This window comes from Psilocybe cubensis, chromosome 9 (genome assembly GCF_017499595.1).
Source record: "Psilocybe cubensis strain MGC-MH-2018 chromosome 9, whole genome shotgun sequence".
Lineage (NCBI taxonomy): Eukaryota > Fungi > Basidiomycota > Agaricomycetes > Agaricales > Agrocybaceae > Psilocybe > Psilocybe cubensis.
Window position 1 is genome coordinate 1,989,456 of NC_063007.1, and position 16,913 is coordinate 2,006,368.

General features: G+C 47.7%; 5 protein-coding genes across 5 annotated transcripts; 4 read left to right on the forward strand and 1 right to left on the reverse strand.

The window, feature by feature from the left end:
* Positions 1 to 78: 78 nt before the first annotated feature.
* On the forward strand, positions 79 to 4,134 carry JR316_0010053 (Isoleucine--tRNA ligase, mitochondrial; the record flags this gene model as incomplete). The annotated part of the gene is made up of 18 exons (XM_047895727.1): positions 79 to 300; positions 351 to 423; positions 473 to 542; positions 599 to 662; positions 715 to 922; positions 1,042 to 1,211; positions 1,269 to 1,404; positions 1,454 to 1,877; positions 1,931 to 2,019; positions 2,073 to 2,659; positions 2,722 to 2,934; positions 2,996 to 3,077; positions 3,136 to 3,266; positions 3,323 to 3,439; positions 3,496 to 3,596; positions 3,650 to 3,741; positions 3,802 to 3,912; positions 4,127 to 4,134. The coding sequence occupies 18 exons, from the start codon at positions 79 to 81 to the stop codon at positions 4,132 to 4,134; spliced, it is 2,898 nt and encodes a 965-aa protein (XP_047745446.1).
* A 1,389-nt stretch (positions 4,135 to 5,523) lies between these two features.
* On the forward strand, positions 5,524 to 8,299 carry JR316_0010054 (K(+)/H(+) antiporter 1; the record flags this gene model as incomplete). Its single annotated transcript, XM_047895728.1, has 5 exons — positions 5,524 to 6,178; positions 6,345 to 6,445; positions 6,499 to 6,686; positions 6,744 to 7,779; positions 7,847 to 8,299. The coding sequence occupies 5 exons, from the start codon at positions 5,524 to 5,526 to the stop codon at positions 8,297 to 8,299; spliced, it is 2,433 nt and encodes an 810-aa protein (XP_047745447.1).
* A 359-nt stretch (positions 8,300 to 8,658) lies between these two features.
* Positions 8,659 to 11,201, reverse strand: JR316_0010055 (Putative proline--tRNA ligase C19C7.06; the record flags this gene model as incomplete). Its single annotated transcript, XM_047895729.1, has 8 exons — positions 8,659 to 8,818; positions 8,892 to 9,199; positions 9,278 to 9,888; positions 9,941 to 10,030; positions 10,079 to 10,143; positions 10,192 to 10,327; positions 10,373 to 10,819; positions 10,871 to 11,201. The coding sequence occupies 8 exons, from the start codon at positions 11,199 to 11,201 to the stop codon at positions 8,659 to 8,661; spliced, it is 2,148 nt and encodes a 715-aa protein (XP_047745448.1).
* Positions 11,202 to 11,894: 693 nt separating this feature from the next.
* JR316_0010056 (uncharacterized protein) lies at positions 11,895 to 12,533 on the forward strand (the record flags this gene model as incomplete). Its single annotated transcript, XM_047895730.1, has 3 exons — positions 11,895 to 12,296; positions 12,353 to 12,406; positions 12,450 to 12,533. The coding sequence occupies 3 exons, from the start codon at positions 11,895 to 11,897 to the stop codon at positions 12,531 to 12,533; spliced, it is 540 nt and encodes a 179-aa protein (XP_047745449.1).
* Positions 12,534 to 13,996: 1,463 nt separating this feature from the next.
* JR316_0010057 (Cytochrome P450 monooxygenase orf5) lies at positions 13,997 to 16,243 on the forward strand (the record flags this gene model as incomplete). Its single annotated transcript, XM_047895731.1, has 11 exons — positions 13,997 to 14,056; positions 14,124 to 14,457; positions 14,516 to 14,593; positions 14,655 to 14,877; positions 14,929 to 14,952; positions 15,010 to 15,084; positions 15,139 to 15,298; positions 15,353 to 15,410; positions 15,464 to 15,641; positions 15,706 to 15,795; positions 15,847 to 16,243. 11 exons carry the CDS (start codon positions 13,997 to 13,999, stop codon positions 16,241 to 16,243), a joined length of 1,677 nt encoding a protein of 558 aa, XP_047745450.1.
* Between the last annotated feature and the right edge of the window lie 670 nt (positions 16,244 to 16,913).

Consider the following 16,913-nt stretch of genomic DNA (forward strand, 5'->3'; position numbering starts at 1 on the left):
GTCTATTTTTACGTCCACCGCGTGAGGCCAGTCAATTTGTTGCAGTTGTAGGGAATCGCGTCTTGGACGTTGCGCTCAATGACGGCGCGTGTTCTATCATCATGGAACACAATCCACACACACTGCAGGCTCAGAAAACTCAATCTTTCTCGCTATCTATCCGCAAAACCGGCAGCCGACAATAACACGTACTCAAACACCCTGCTTCTTCCGAAAACCTCATTTCCATTGAGGTCGAATCCCAAGGAGACAGACAATACTTATAGGGATCTATCCTGTGATTCACTCTACCGGTGGCAGGTTAGTAGCTGGTATGTAGGGTGGTCTAAATGTCTAATAAGCTTTTGTAGTGGGAAAACGCGAAAGGGCCACTTTTCGTGCTGCACGATGGACCACCCTATGCCAATGGTGACTTGCACATGGGTATGTTTCTTAGTCTCTGGACAAACTACATTTTTAACCGGACACATAGGCCATGCCCTCAATAAGATCATAAAGGACATAATCAATCGGTTTCACCTATCGCAAGGCCGCAAAGTCCAGTATGCTACTGTCTTCACCATGTACATTAGAAGTCACACTGAAGGGGAAACGACAGTTATGTGCCAGGTTGGGACTGCCACGGTCTTCCGATTGAAAATAAAGCTATGAAGGAAATGAAGGTATGTGTTGAGATTATTTCGCATACATGTGTTGACCTTGGTTCGTATCAAGCGTAGTCCACTCAACACGCCAGCTTCCGTTATCCGAAACGCAGCAAAGGAGACTGCTTTGAGGGAAATCGATTCTCAGAGGAATCAGTTCAGACCCTTGGCCGTGATGGCTGACTGGGATTCGCAGGAAAGAACATATCGCACACTTGACCGGCACTATGAGATCAGACAGCTACGGATATTCCAAAAGATGGTCGAAAAAGGCGCGTGTTTGTGACCAGTTCATGCTTATCCTATTTTGACAGTTCGTTCGATATCAAAATCCGACTCTCAGGCCAAATTTATCGTCAACACAGGCCTGTACACTACTCACCTTCTTCACATTCAGCCCTGGCTGAAGCTGAGCTGGAATATAAGGATGACCACGTTTCCCATTCCGTCTATGTCACCTTCGATCTCGCTGAACCCAACGATGTACTACGGAAGCTTGTTTCGAACAGACCGAAAGTACAGTTTCTGGTATGGACCACCACTCCTTGGACATTAACAGCTAACATGGTGCGTTCTCGTTCTCATTCTCAGTGTTCCGTGATAATCTGACATCGCGGTTGACAGGGTATTGCCGTTCACGACGAGCTTGTTTACGAGGTAGTCGTCAGAGAGGATGGTGGGGTACTTATCGTGGCACGCGACCGTTTGGATGCACTTTCATCGTTCCTCGGTGAAGTTCAGGTCATTGGTAGTATCACAGGTAAGTATCATTTTCAAGAGTATTGGATGTTTTGCTCACCGTGCTTTAGGAAAGGACTTGGTTGGCGTTTCATACCATCCCATATTCTCTTCTGCATCGTCCCCAGCTCAGCCTCTGAAAATCATCCACGCCCCCCATGTTACAGCACTTTCAGGCACTGGGCTTGTACACTGCGCACCAGCGCATGGTGCCGAAGACTATGATGCTTTCCGTCTGCAGAATCTACTTCAGACCTCTGGCCCTACCGGCTCCAACGTGTTGTGCCATGTTAATAGCAGAGGCCAATTTACCTCAGAAGTTGTGGATGTGGTAGGACCTGAACATGCACCGAAGCTTGTTGGACAGGAGGTGTTGGGTGACGGAAACAAAGCTATGGTCATATTGCTGAAGGAACTGGATAAGGTGTTGAAAATCCAACGAATTAAGCATCGATACCCTTACGATTGGAAAACTAATGAACCCATCATTGTGACGTGGGTGCTTTTTTGTGCTGCTGTTCCTAATTCAAACTAAAGATGTAAAACAGTGCTACATCGCAGTGGTTTGCCAATCTTGACCACATCAAGGCCGATGCGCTGGGTGCCTTGAAGGACGTTTCATTCTTCCCGGAACTTTGTAAGTGTATCACCAAGATCATCATATGCATATTCTAATGCATCACAACGTAGCCCGTAAACGCCTTGAAGCTTTCGTGCGATCGCGATCCGAATGGTGTATATCCCGACAACGCGTCTGGGGCGTACCCATTCCTGCCCTCCACCACATTGCCTCCGGCCGCGTCGTTCTGGACTCACCTACTCTTGAATACATCATCAACGCCCTCGAAACCAAGGATGTCGACTGGTGGGAGTCTCCCATAGAAGAGTTCGTCCCGCCCTGGCTTTTAGAAGACGGTAAATCGGCAGCAGAGACGTGGGAGCGCGGCAGGGACACCATGGACGTGTGGTTCGACAGTGGCACGTCGTGGTCGATGCTCGAGGAGATGGGGGTTGGTCGCGATCGGGCCGGGTCGCGTACTGCTGGCAATGGAAGGCAATTTGACGCGGATGTCTGCTTGGAAGGGTCTGATCAGCATCGTGGGTGGTTCCAGAGCCAGCTGTTGACCGCTATTGGATCGCGATCGTCTGAGGATAAGGCTGTTAGCCCGTATGCGGCCCTTATTACTCATGGAATGGTGCTCGATGAGAAGGGCAAGAAGATGAGCAAGTCGTTGGGTAACATCGTCAGCCCCATGACAATAGTGAACGGTTCCCAGGTACCTTTACTCAATTCAGGCGCATCTATTCATTGCTGACGAATAATTACCTCTACATGTAGGATGGGAAACAGCCGGCTTATGGTGTTGATGTACTTAGGCTTTGGGCAGCGACTGTTGACTTTTGGAGAGACATGTCCATCGGACCTACGGTTATTTCCCAAGCTGCAGAGTCTCTGCGCAAGCTACGCAACTCTGCGAGGTTCTGTCTCGGCAACCTTGATACTGACAGCTTGGATAGGCTGGGGAGAGTGCCGAAGGCTGAAATGAATATTGTGAGTTTGTGTATCCTCAGGTACACCAAGTGATTCCCACCAGCTAACTTGAACAACCAAGTTGGATCGATATGTTATGCATGAACTATATACCCTAGAACAGACAGCTTTAGAAGGCTACAAATCCTATAATTTCCCAAAAGGTACGTTGCTTATAAATGCAATGCGACTAGGTTTCTAATATTTTCGTTTCGCAAACAGTAATCAGTGCTCTAAATAATTTCGCTAACATAACCCTGTCATCTTTATACTTTGACATCACAAAAGACTGCTTGTATGCAAACACCATTGAAAGCCATGAAAGGAGAGCAGTGTGTACAGTCTTGGAACAGGTCTGAAATTGTTTGTATTCTATGCACAAAGACATTCTGATTGATAATTTCTTCAGATTCTGGGAACCATGACGAAGGTTTTGGCACCAGTTCTCCCTTACCTCGCTGAAGAAATACACGCAACCTGGAAAGCTGACCAGAAGTCGGTCTTCATGACACCTTGGACTCCTTTGGTACGGTTCGACTTCCGTTTCCTTCTCTTGGGGGAAAAATTCTAACACAATTATAGGGTATGGAATGGAAGGATGAACAGGCGGCAGCAGATGTGTCCCAGTTGCTTGGTGTTCGTACCACGGTACTCTCTCTCCTTGAGAAAGCCAGGCGTGCAAAGTCAGTTGAAACCAATTATACAAATATGTCAATGTATTGAAAGTGTCTGGCAGGTACCTCAGAAGCTCCCTGGAGGCTGAAGTGAAAATCGTATATCCTGGAGGACACCACAATGAGACCCTTGTGCAGCTGCTGAAACGTGAAGGTAATGTGGCTTTCGCCTTGAAGCAATTTACCTCCATTAACACGCTGCACCCATATCCAGAAGATTTACTGAAAACGTTGCTCATCGTTTCCGACGCTTCTGTTTCGGACAAGGCGGATTTTAGCACAGAGGACTTGGAGTGGTCATATGCAAACACAACTGATATCAAAAGTAAAGTGATATTTCAGTTTCAGTCATTGTTCCGTTTTGACAATGATTTTCTCAATAGTCAGGGACGGTACACATTCACTTGAAATCTACGCTGTCCCCTCTAGCCTACACAAATGCCCCAGATGTTGGAAGTTCACTCGCGAAGAAAACGACGATTTATGTAGTCGTTGTGCGGACGTCTGTCACCATTAGCAATAGCATAAATTATTGTCAGATGCTTGATATAATAAGATAATAGTTAACTGTATAACTACCATGTTAATTTGTGCTCAAAGTATTGGTCAAGGATGAAACCAATAATTTGACAAAAGTCGGTGGAAAAAGCAAAATAAATATTGAGATCCGTAGATCTACCACTCCGGGAAAGCGTGTCATCCTTGTGCAGGGGCCATGCTAATCTTCTCTGTATCGTTCCAATTTTTTCGTATGTCACCCCGAAGGGGACAATAGTGTATGGCAGTGGGATGTTGACATAGCAAGGGTTTTGCTTTTTGCTTAGCTCACGGGGTGAGACTTCTTACCAAATATAGAAATCAGCGAGGTTGCCCATATCCTACGCTTGTTCTACGCTGGCAATTAATGCCCGTACCATGCTTTCCTCCAGCGTGAGAGAGTCGTCGTCAAAAGATTGGCCACAGCTATAGGTGCTAATATTAATGAGTAAAATGTAAAACAAAAATTGTACCTTGCTGTTGCAGATGTCAGATTCAATAATGCAGTGGCTGGTGCTGGTACTGCTGGTACCCGTTTTCACAAAGAATGATCGAGACCCCGTCACCTAAAAATTCGGAATGAGAGTGTTATATGCTCCCCCAGATCTGAGTTCAGATAACCTCGGGAGAATGCATCAGAATGTCTGATGCAAGTCTGATGATACCGAAAGTATACACTGCGACCCACTGTGTATGATCAACTGTTCATACTAATCGAGGACTGCTGAAATGGTTATCCAAACTTCATTCAATCCCTACGCTACTTAGTGAAGCTTATTCACATTCTGTGAGCCGGACGTCTACCTTCTTATTCTCCTATATTGGGGGGCAGCAATCAGACCAGCGGTGTCTATTTTATTAATATCCTCGAGTACCTCAAACGTTGCTCAAACAGCTACCTAAATTTAGCACAGAATAGCTATCGGGCAGTATGTATTCCTTCAGGTACAACTTATCATATAGAAAGGTCAAGAATACATATATATTGCAAATACCACCGCAAGGTACATCAATTGTGACGATTTTGGCCACACACAGCACGCGTATATAAGGCTTTGCTGTGTGTTTCATACCTAGAGAGCCGCTCTCGGGAGCACTACTACCTTCAGAAGCACTTTGTCCTCTTCTTCATGGGCGAATTCTCAGATCATGTCATTGCTTTGCTCAGGCGAGCGAAGGCTCCTGATCAGGTGTGAATCTCAGCATACATAGTTCATGGGCAGACTTATGTTCACCAAAATACCAGGGAGGAATCATTTCTGGGGCGAATCCAGCAACATACACTGCTTCAGACCCATTCCCACTATGGGTCATTCAACTGAGTGAGTCTGTCGCTCCTCGCTTTGAAGAAAAGCGCCTGAGATACGGTACTTGTTTATTTCCAGTTATCATTATCGCAATGGCGCAGTTTTTATCACTAATTCTGTCGCGAATCCGACAGCCCCGGGTGATAGCAGAAGTCATCGGCGGTGTTATTCTCGGTCCAACCGTTATGGGGCGCATTCCAGGTTTCAGAAATGCTATTTTTCCCAATGAAGGAATGGCGTCGCTCACACTGACGAGTACCATTGGCCTCGTACTCTTCCTATTCCTTGTCGGATTGGAAATTGATACCAGACTGCTGAAGAGAAATGCATTTGCATCATCGACCGTATCCATTGCTGGGCTTGTGATACCCCTTGGTCTTGGGGCGGCACTAGGAGTTGCGGTTTATAATCAGTATGTTGGACCTAATGCCGGCATCAATTTTGGACATTTCCTGCTATTCATAGCAGTTGCTGTTGGGATCACCGCGTTCCCCGTGCTTTGTCGAATCCTTACTGAGCTCAAACTACTCGACACAGAAGTTGGACTGGTTACCCTCTCGGCTGGTATTGGAAACGATGTCGTTGGATGGATTTTGTTGGCGCTTACCGTCGCGTTGGTAAACGCATCCTCGGGGCTCACCGCACTGTGGGTTCTCCTGTCGAGCGCAGGATACACCGTTTTTCTCCTCCTTCCGGTTAAATGGGCGTATGTATGGCTCGCGAAGAGAACAGGAAGCTTAGAGAAAGGTTCACCGACCCCTTTCATGATGACAGTAACCTTAGTTATTGTATTCTTCTCTGCTTTCTTCACTGACGTTATAGGGGTCCATCCCATTTTCGGTAAATCATGTCTATCACTGAACCTTTTCTCAAAAGACTAATTCGACCTTTACCTAACTTTGCTTTTCGTTAGGGGGTTTCCTGGCTGGATTGATAGTTCCTCATGATAACGGATATTCAATTTCGATAGTCGAGAAGATTGAAGACTTGGTGTCACTTGCACTCTTACCCATAGTAAGCAAATCTCATTTGAATGTGCTTCAAGAAAATTGACTTTTTCTACAAAGTATTTCACATTATCTGGACTCAAAACAGACTTGGGCTTACTCAATACCGGAACGGATTGGGGATACATTGTCCTCATCTGTCTGGTGGCTTTCACCTCCAAATTCCTGTCTTGCGGAATAACTGCATACTTCAATGGCTTTAATTGGAGGGAGGCGGGTGCAATTGGGTCACTTATGAGCTGCAAAGGGTACGAAGATTTCCTTTTTTGTTTTGCTTGGCTGCTTCCTGATTCTTGCATGCCCAGATTGGTAGAGCTGATCGTCTTGAACATCGGCTTACAGGCCAACATTCTCTCTCAGAAAACTTTCTCAATGTTCGTCGTTCATGCGTTGGTCTTAACCTTCATGACTACACCACTGGTCATCCTGTTCTACCCTCCGAAATATCGGGTTCACGAGCGTGCAGCGAATACAAAAGCCGAATTGGAAAATGCCGTAAAACCTCTCGATGACCTGGATGACGGAAAGAGAACAAAATTCGCCATCGTGCTTGACAAGATAGAAGCGCTCCCTGCGGCCATGAATTTGACTCAACTTCTCCAACCCTCTTCTTCCTCTCCAACATTTTCGTCGGAGACCTCTACTATCAACGAAAAGTCTGTAGACGCCGGTTTCTCAAGTTCAACAAGAAGATACTCCAAGGCTGTCAAAGTCGACGTTCTCCGCCTCATGGAGCTCACCAACAGATCCTCAGCCGTTCTTAGGTCCCAACATGCCGATGCTTTGGTGTACAACGACCCCGTAGTATCTATTTATAGAACCTTTGGTAAAATCCACAACCTGAAAGTATCCGCAAACCTTTCGGTCGTCAATTTCAACGAATTCCCAGAGACTATCTCCCGACACGTCGAGGATTCTGGTTCGCAGATGGTCATTATTCCCTGGCCAAGAGGGGTTACCTCAGTCCTTGATGAGAAACAAGACGACGATATTAGTATTCGCAACCCATTCGATGGGGTTTTCCACCGCAATATCACAACACAGGACCAAACGAGCTCGATTATTTATTCAGAGTATATTCGCAGCGTTTTCGCACAGACTGCAACGGACATTGCGCTGTTCGTCGACAGAGGTTCGAACGCGGATAGCACATCAAATCAACACCTGTTCCTTGCCTTCTTCGGTGGCCCAGATGATCGGCTCGCCCTTTCATTCCTCGTCCAGCTCTGTGGACGCACCACGACGACAGCGACCGTCGTTAAGATGGAAAAGACAGAGGCGCATTCCGGTCAGACAACAAACTCAAGGACGGGAGCGGGAGCATCCGCGTTCCATCACAACGTGTGTTTCTCCGTTATCATACGCTTTTTTTTGCATCTCACTGACTTTTGTCGCCCGCCACCATCAGACGGTCGTAGCAGCCGATACAGTATACGGCCAACCCAACACAGAGACGCGTCTATCATCAGACACGGCGGATAACTTGCTTTGGGGATACTACACGAACCCAAACAAGACTCACTCTCCCGATGTTGCCGCTGCACTGTCGCGCATCACATTCCGCAGCGAATCGTCGCCTACTCCTCTACGACGCGTCATTCAACTAGTCAAAGAAGAGTCGGCTGCTTGCACGTCGGAATTGATGGATCCCAAATCTTTGATTGTGCTGGCGGGTAGATCAAGGAGGTTAGCAGTAGAGTCGCTGAGCAGCGAGTTAGCCGCCCTTGTCTTGGAGTCGGGCGCTTCTGCTGTGAGCAGTTCTGTGCCAAAGACACTTGGGGATGTGAGCGCCGCATTAGTTATGACAGGTGTCACCGCAAGCATTTTGGTGATGCAAGCATCCACTGTAAACGGTAACTAGAAACTCAGGATAACAGATTATGTCGACTAATATGCTTACTATTCCAATGCATTACAACTCATGTGTTGGCAGCTTCGAATATATATTGGCATCACCTAACGTTTTCTGTTCCAAAGATCGAAAATCTTCGTTATGCTGGTCGAATTATTTGAACTTGAGCAAGTGGTAATCAATCGACCCAAAGAGGTAGAGTCGGAAGCATGTCCAAAACTGAGACGCGAATGAAACTTCTCTTTCTTTATCTTGATACCACATCTATGAAAGGTCGATTACTTTTAGATATATTTTTCAAACTACACCCACCCTCCCAAGAGAACAGAGATGAATCATAAAAGCGGACACGGCAGAGCGGACCTCGACTAGTACGAGCGTCCGAACAGCGTCCAGTGCTTGGCGTCCTTACCGCACGCTGTGCACTTTGTCTTTCCAGGTTCAATGGGTGCCCATTTTGACTGGTCGAAGGGGATGCACAGGGATTTGGCACCAGCGGAGGGCGCACGCTCATCCTGGGGTTCCGAACTATACATGATAAGTAAAAAATAATCATAAGTTTCCAAGTCGAAAATTTGAAAACAACAAGAAAAGCACATACGCTCGGCCACTACGTTCCTTGATATCGTCTTCACAGGCCTCCTCATTACACCAGGGAATGACGACAATGTTCTTGCCATCCAAAGCGGGAACAAAGTCCTCCCACTTGGTGACCTCGATGACATGGGAGTCGTAGGTCTCCTTGGCTTTAGTGAACATATCCTGTTGGATAGTCTTGAGAATGGCAGAAACAGAGTTTTCGAGGTCGGCCAAGGGGATGGGGTTTTTGGCGCCGGTGTCGCGGCGGACGGTGAGCGTCTGCTGCTTGGCGAGATCGTTGGGGCCGATTTCGAGGCGAAGGGGAACACCCTATATATGCGCAAAATATGATCAGAAACTTGAAACAAAAAAGTATATGGTGCAAGGGACCAGCGCCAATACACTGACCTTCTGCTCCCAGTCGTTGAACTTGTAGCCAGGAGTGTATCCATCGCGCAAGTCAGCCTTGGCGCGGATACCCGCCTTCTTCAGTCTCTTCGCCAGATCCTCGCACGAAGTGTTGATGTTAGCCCTTTGCTCGTCAGTTGTCTTCGCGGTGATACCGCAAGGGACAACAACGACCTGGATGCTGGCCACGCGTGGGGGGAGCACCAATCCCTGGTTGTCGCCGTGTACCATGACCATTACACCAATCGCACGGGTCGACAATCCCCATGAGTTCTGCCACACGTACGACTTGGAGCCGTCGTTGGGGTCTTCGACGAAGATGTTGAACATCTCCGGGCGCGAGAAGTTTTGGCCCAGGCAATGCGAGGTCGCGGCTTGGATCCCGCGTCCGGATGTAGGGATGAAACCCTCAATGGTGGTGGTATACAGTCCTCCCGCAAACTTCTCCTTCTCGGATTTGACACCTGGAATTACGGGGACCGCGAGAAGGTCCTCGTAGACCTGTCTGTAGAGGTCGAGGATCTGACGCACTTCAATATCGGCTTCGGCTTTGGTGAGATGCGCGGTGTGTCCTTCCTGCCAGAGGAACTCGCGGGTACGCAGGAATGGTTCTGGGAGTGAGTGTGAACGACAAATAAACCGACAATGACGCGATAAACTCACGAGGGTTCTTGAACTCCCACCGCACGACACTGTTCCATTGGTTCAGCTTCAGGGGGAGATCACGATGGCTACGAATCCATTTAGAGTAGTCTATAATGTGTCAGATGGATGCAATTGCAAGAAAGTTGTACTGCGTACATGGATACATAGCAGTTTCTGAAGTGGGACGGATGGCGATGGGCTCTTCAAGATCGGAGCTACCACTGCTCAAATTTCAGCATCCATTCGCATCCAAAGAGGGATTTACGCACGCTTTTGTTACCCAAGCAACCTCAGGGGAGAATCCTTCAATGTGGTCCTTCTCACGTTCCAGGACAGAGGCAGACACGAACATAGGGAAGTAGGAGTTTTGGACGCCGAGTTCCTTGATTTCAGAGTTGAACCAAGCTGCGATAGATTAGCTTTTATACGACGCGAAAAAAGGGGACTTACATTGGATCTCCTCCCAGATGCTGTACGACCAGGGCTTCAAGATGTAGCATCCACTGACGCTGTAGTAGTCCAACATGTCGGCCTTGAGCAGAACATTTGTGTACCATGTAGGGAAGTCGACCTCTTTCTTTACACCGATGGCGATTTGAACAGCACCAGGGATCTGAGCCGACGCGGCCTGAGCTGGGGCAGCCGGAGCAGCAGCAGCGGGGGCAGGGGTAGCAGCAGCGTTCGACGCAGCCAATTCCTGGAAATCGATCTCTTGGACTTTCTTGTCATCGGTCTCGAGACTCTTGAGATATGACACGATGTCTTTTCCGGCAAGGAAAAGAGTTTGACTGGAAGAGTTGGCGTGGATAGCAAATGTGGAAGAAGAAGTCGCGATCGATGTGTCCAGAACGGTGACAACCTTTGAAAAAGTTGACTCGGTGATAGAGAGGGGAGACACTGGTGATCTGTTAGCATCGTTCGCGTTGAATTTGAACGAGACGTACGTACGTGAGTTTTTGTCCAGTGAAAAAAATTCTGTGAGCAGATCCTCCGAGGCCAGACGCAGTTCCTTCAAGCTGAGCTTCTTGCCAATGGCACCCGAGTTAGTTTCGGTCTCTTCACGGGCAATGACGACGACTGGAACGGGGGTGGCGCTCTTCGCGGTCTTTGGCTTATACACTAGGGTTTTGATGAGTTCGAAGGATGCTGGTGCTGATCCTGAGGCGATCACAGCCTCTTTCCAGGTTGCCGGGGAGCTGGACTCGGCATGGCTAACGGTAGACGCTGGCTTGATAGAGAGAGCAGCGAGCTTTTGGACGATGTCGGAGGCAGCGGCCATGGTGGTTGTTGAGTATGAGCGGAAAGACGGAAGGGCTCTATAAATTTGTTTTGTCGAGTGTGACTCGACACGTCCCGGTCTTCTGACTCTTATCGATACTATCAGATTGCCCCTCAATGCCACCCGAGGAATGCGCGTCAGCTGGAGTCCATGTCGTCCAGCGAGCATTGAGAGCCTTCACGACAACGTGGTCACAAACAAAGAGGTCGGTTAGATAAATTTTTATGTTACTCAACGGGCCTATCACCGCCCACGTCTTGATCTCCGTCCTTCAATCTCGCTGGCAGTCACCATCCATCTCGGAGCTCAACTTCAACCATTCAATCTCATGGGCTTGAGAATCTGGCTAGATGCGGATGGAACTGGTGAATATTTCCTGGATTTAGAATGTGGCTCGACGACGGGGTGCTTTAACCTAGCCACAGTCTACTGGATTGCGGTCTCGTCCTGAAACCGATCAAGTTCTTCTCTACGCCCATGGACAATAGTTCTGCCTTTCGATGACTGTATAAACCGACCTAAGCACGCTTAACAGTCTGCCGACCAACTAGGCCCGCAGATGATTATCCACCCTCGCTCTTTCTCGATCCTGGCCACGGCGAATGGTGTCCGCATCGTGGAGCCAAAGAAGCTGGAAGAAATGGTATATAAGCTAGCAAATGTCTAAAGAGCTCGTCATCGCGACTTTCGGTCATGAAACTCTTCGCAGCCATCGTTTCCCTTGCGCCAGCAGTCTATGCCTCTCTGCCTGGCAGCACCTTTGGGATCACTTACAATACCACCTCAAGTCTGATCCCACCCACAGGGCATCTTGCACTCTTCAACCCTGCCTCTTCTCCTGATGCGTTTACCACCATCTCGCCTACCACCCCCGACCTAGGCGCCTTTTTCACCGTTGCAGGCGTCAGTGCGGTGTTGCATGAGTCATGCAACATCAATGCTCTCGCGGCTCTGGTGCCTCCAAGCCCACCTATTGAAGGCCTCAAATACGCCCTCCAATGGACAACTGCTGTCTCTGACTTGCCCTCAGGCAGCATCGAAACAGGATTCCAACTCGGTCCTTCTCCAACATTTGACACTCTCATTAATACCAATGTAAGTCCATTCAACTTGTACTCCATTCTCGTGTTTCTCATTTACACCTCTATTAGGTGGGCCCGGGATTCTGGGGAGTATCCAAATTAACGGATTCCGATACCTATGTGGTTCGTTTGTTTACTTGGTCCTTTTATTTTCTCCCTGCTGAAGGTTCTTAAGGTGGGATGGTCCGAAGACGAAACGGCGATCCCAGTCACTCTTGTAAAAGCCGGAACAGAGTTTATCAATTGCTAATCGTGTTTTCATGCGGGGGTTGTGTATCACCGAGACAAATTTTGGTGGATAAAAGAAGAAAAACTTGAATTGCGCTTTGAAAATCGAGAATTGAGCCAGTGGCAAGACCGCATTATCAAAGAGCCGTCTCACAGTAGCTCCGAACTTCGAAGAAAAATTCATGAACACTTGGCTCCAAAATTCTAATTCCAAACCTATGAACTAGTGGGCCCTGTCTCCTAGTTAAAAGTCTTGTGAAACGAACTACGAACCAAGAGCTTGCCATAGCTTGACGATTCAAGCTCTTCTACTAAATTTAAATACTTTAAAAATAGGTGTGTCGATGATCCTATGGTTTTGATGGGCGCGTTTCGCAAAAAATAAGATTCGGATTAGACCTCCCGAATCATTCTATTTCTCTCACAGATCGTCTCAAAGCTGAAATAAAACATACATTTCTCTGATTCAACGTGGTCAGCCAACTGCCGGTGGCGTCAGCAATATTGTTATCGACGTTGAGGAAGTTGACAGTCGTGTTATACTAGCCAAATGACTGGTGTGCTCTGTGCAACATCACGGCAACTTGCAAGTCAAAGCCACGCTACATCCCGCCTGAGACCATGCTACTTTGGCGGGATATTATATCGAGCTTTTATTCGAATTCAGATGATTTTGTAGGCGAGGGGTTTAAAACGCTGCGATGAGTTCTCATCCGAATCGCAGCATTTTCCTGTGACTTCACCAAATTCCGATTTTTAGTGTGTGCTCTACACTCTGCTAAGGGCCGTAGAGCATTAACCATTTTGCAGGCTTGGCCACGCAATGGAAATGACATCAACCTCGCTCACGAGGCCACTAGGAAGCGAGGGGCGATCACGCAATGTTAGCCTGTGGCTTTACTGTATGGCCTGAAAAGTGCTATGTGCGATCCGCAAATAGATAAAGTTGTACATACGCAGTGCATGCTCGAATGCATAGAAGTTATCTAACGGTAGGCGTCATTATCCGCCAGGTTCTGTCTTTTCACAGTGCGCCTCGGGCAGGATATCATATGCCCGAAGGATTGGAGGTGCTACTAACGCGTCTGAAGGCTGAGTTTTGTCATACAACAGTAATCCCTCAATACGGCGTATCTTTGTAGCACCGGTAACTGCAAGAACATGTAAATCCATTGTCTGTGATTGTCTTCATCTCTGGTGTGTTTCGCTTTCAGGGGTTGATATTAAAATTCCCACGATTTTGCAGGCCCTGTAGCTGTTTCTAACCTCCCCTAAACGGAATATCTGTCCGCGGCCTTTGAATAGTTCAGACATTAACGTAGAGCGACATCCGAATCTCCCTTTGACAGAACTTCACATATATATTAACTATCATGCCCAGACAACTTCCATCACCTTCAACTGCCATATCCGACTTCCAAACGAGGTCTAAGCGCAGGTGTCCGACACCAAAGTTTTGACTACTCTTGGACCTCATCTTCCAACATGGTGACTGCCCTGTTGTCCAGTACAGATGCACTTCTGAGCGTCGTTGGCTCTGGCCTCGTAAATATTACACTATCACTTTCTTCTGCAGTTAAAATACTGAATTCTTATTACTTGTTTCTTCCAGGCCGTCCACCTAATATACAATAAGTTCGAGTCATGCGATATGACCTTGGGCGCTATTCTGTTGCTTGGTTGGCCACTGGCGTTGTCGTGTCTATACCTCCCCCACACCACTGGTTTTGTATCGGCAGTGTCTACCGTACTCCCTCTCTTCTGGACTACCCTAGCCACCTCGATCGTTGCCTACCGGCTTTCACCTTGGCACACGCTGGCTAGTTACCCAGGACCGCTTCTCTGCAAGATAACCCAGTTCTACGGCGCTTTTCGCTCGCTGGGAGGAAAGCAACACCTCTATTATCAACAGCTTCATGATAAATACGGTGACTTTGTCCGAGTCGGTCCGTAGCGAATTCAGTTGATGTTATTCAGAGTCATCGCTGATAAGAAATCTCACAGGTCCCAACGAGCTGTCTATAAGTGATGCAAATGCTATCGAACCGCTTTACGGAAGCAATGGCGCAGCTAAAGGTCAATGTAGGTTTATCGATACACGTATAAAAATAAACGCTTCATTGAATGTCAACCTACACCCTAGTCTGGGATGGCAGATTCCCGCCCAAGGATCCAGTCAAGCCTCTGATTGCTTTGCGTGATAAGACGGAGCACACCCGCCGCAGGCGCCCATGGACTAGGGGTTTTAGCACTAATGCTCTGAAGGGATACGAAGAATTAATCGTCAAGAGGTCAAGGCAGCTTGTTGACTTGTTGTCAAGCAAGAAGGGTGTTACGAATCTGACAGAGTACATTTCCTATTTTGCGTGAGTGCTTTCCATTGTTCCTCTAGACAGGTCGTTGATGGCTTGCATCAGTTATGATATTATGAGCGACCTAGCGTATGTTTTAAGCATCATGGGTCTTGGACAATGCTGACGCTCCAGTTTTTCGTATAGTTTTGGTGGAGGATCAGACCTGCTGGGCCATGGAGATGCCACTGGCCTCTGGCATATGATGGAAGCCGGTCAACAGTATGTTGGAAGTTTGATTTGATTCCCTGGGCACCTTCCCGAATCTTTGTCTAGGAATGCTATATTTATGAGCCGTGTGCCATGGCTAGGAATCCTGTTTTTCCGCCTTCCTTTTGTAGCGGGGGAGATCAAAGCGTTTCGCGTTTACGCTCGTGAGCGGGCCGGGATTAGAAAGAAAGAGGGATCTCGCTACAAGGATATTTTCCATCACTTGGTCAGTACGCTGATAACCGTGGTGCTGTTTTTTGTGTATTAACATCAGAAATAGGTAGATGAGGACGGAGTAGGTAGTGAGCGCTTAACGACCGCCGAGGTCACCAGTGACGGTAATTCAACACATTTCATATGTCCGTTCGTAATTTGATGGGCCCACGTAAAGGTGGACTTGCTATAATTGCCGGATCTGATACTACTTCGAGCGCTCTTAGCCATTTCTTCTATTTTTTGCTATGTTCGCCGAACGCCTACAAGCGCGTACAAGCGGAAGTGGACGAGCTGGGTGATGATGTTCTGGACACAAGCAAGCATGCACGGATGACTTACCTCACTGCTGCCATGTAAGCATACACCTTCCTGTCTATGCATTGTTCTTTGAAGAAGCTCAACCACCGTAAACGCCAGAAACGAAACGCTTCGTCTTTTCCCTCCTATTCTCAGCGGGTCTCACCGTACGGAATATAAAGGCAATGGTGGAAGAATGCTTGGATCACAGTCAGTTCTACTTTTTTCCCTTAGCTGATGTTCCTGCTCATAAGAGGACAGTTATCTCCCCGAAGGAAGTAGCGCCTTTATTCCAACCTACACAATTCAGAGAGACCCTCGAAACTTCTCCCCGGCCACCGATTCATTTTATCCCGAACGCTGGCTCCCCGAGGCCCAACGTCGTGAGCTCGAACCAAAAGTATTCGGTAACCCTCTTGAATACATCCACAACGCCTCCGCATTCATCCCATTTTCGATGGGCCCGTCGAATTGTGCTGGCAAAAACTTGGCGTACTTGGAAATGCGCATGGTCATCTGTATGATTATGCACCAGTTGGATTTAAAGTTGGAGGAAGGATATGAGAAGGGGAGGTGGGCGGAGGATGTCAAGGATTATTTTATCACTTTGAAAGGACCTCTCCCGGCTGTGGTGACTCCTCGTAGAGGCGGATTGTAATACCGGAGTCCCATTGGTGCCCTTATCACTTTATGGGCAGAATTTCTTGATGCTTTGTGAATATGATTGAACGACTTTCTGCGACATCCTGGTACTGATGAAAATTCTAGCCTCTTATTCCCGTTGCACAATCCCAGGCTCCTGTGTATGTTGTGGAGCAACGCGATTCGGATGTGTCTGGAAATGTGTTTCCCACAGTCACGGGACAGTCACGAAAATGTGACCTGTCGTGACAGCAGAGTCCTTTTTTCTTTTTATTATCATGCAACAAGCAATCGATGTGCTAAGATGTTCCTCAATTTTATACGCTAAGATATCTACTACGCACTGAGGGAGCCCTTTCTTTGGTTCATTGACACCTCTTGAACGTTGAACACCTACCTGTCGAACACATACCTGTCTCTTGCGGCGGGGGGTCTTTGCGTTGTAACCATCGCTGCCAGTGTTTACAACACAGAGTTATCAATGTTACCTCGAGTTATGTGAAGGTGTGCCGGCTCATTTTCAATGCGATGAATGCCCATTGCGTTGCCGTGAGCTACTCTGAAAGATACTTTTTTGTTGAGACACGGAAAAAATCCGTGGTATACAGAAGAATTATACACAACGTTGAAACCCTCAGCCTCATCGACTTCCTTCATTCGAAAAGTGACGAACTGAGACAGGATAT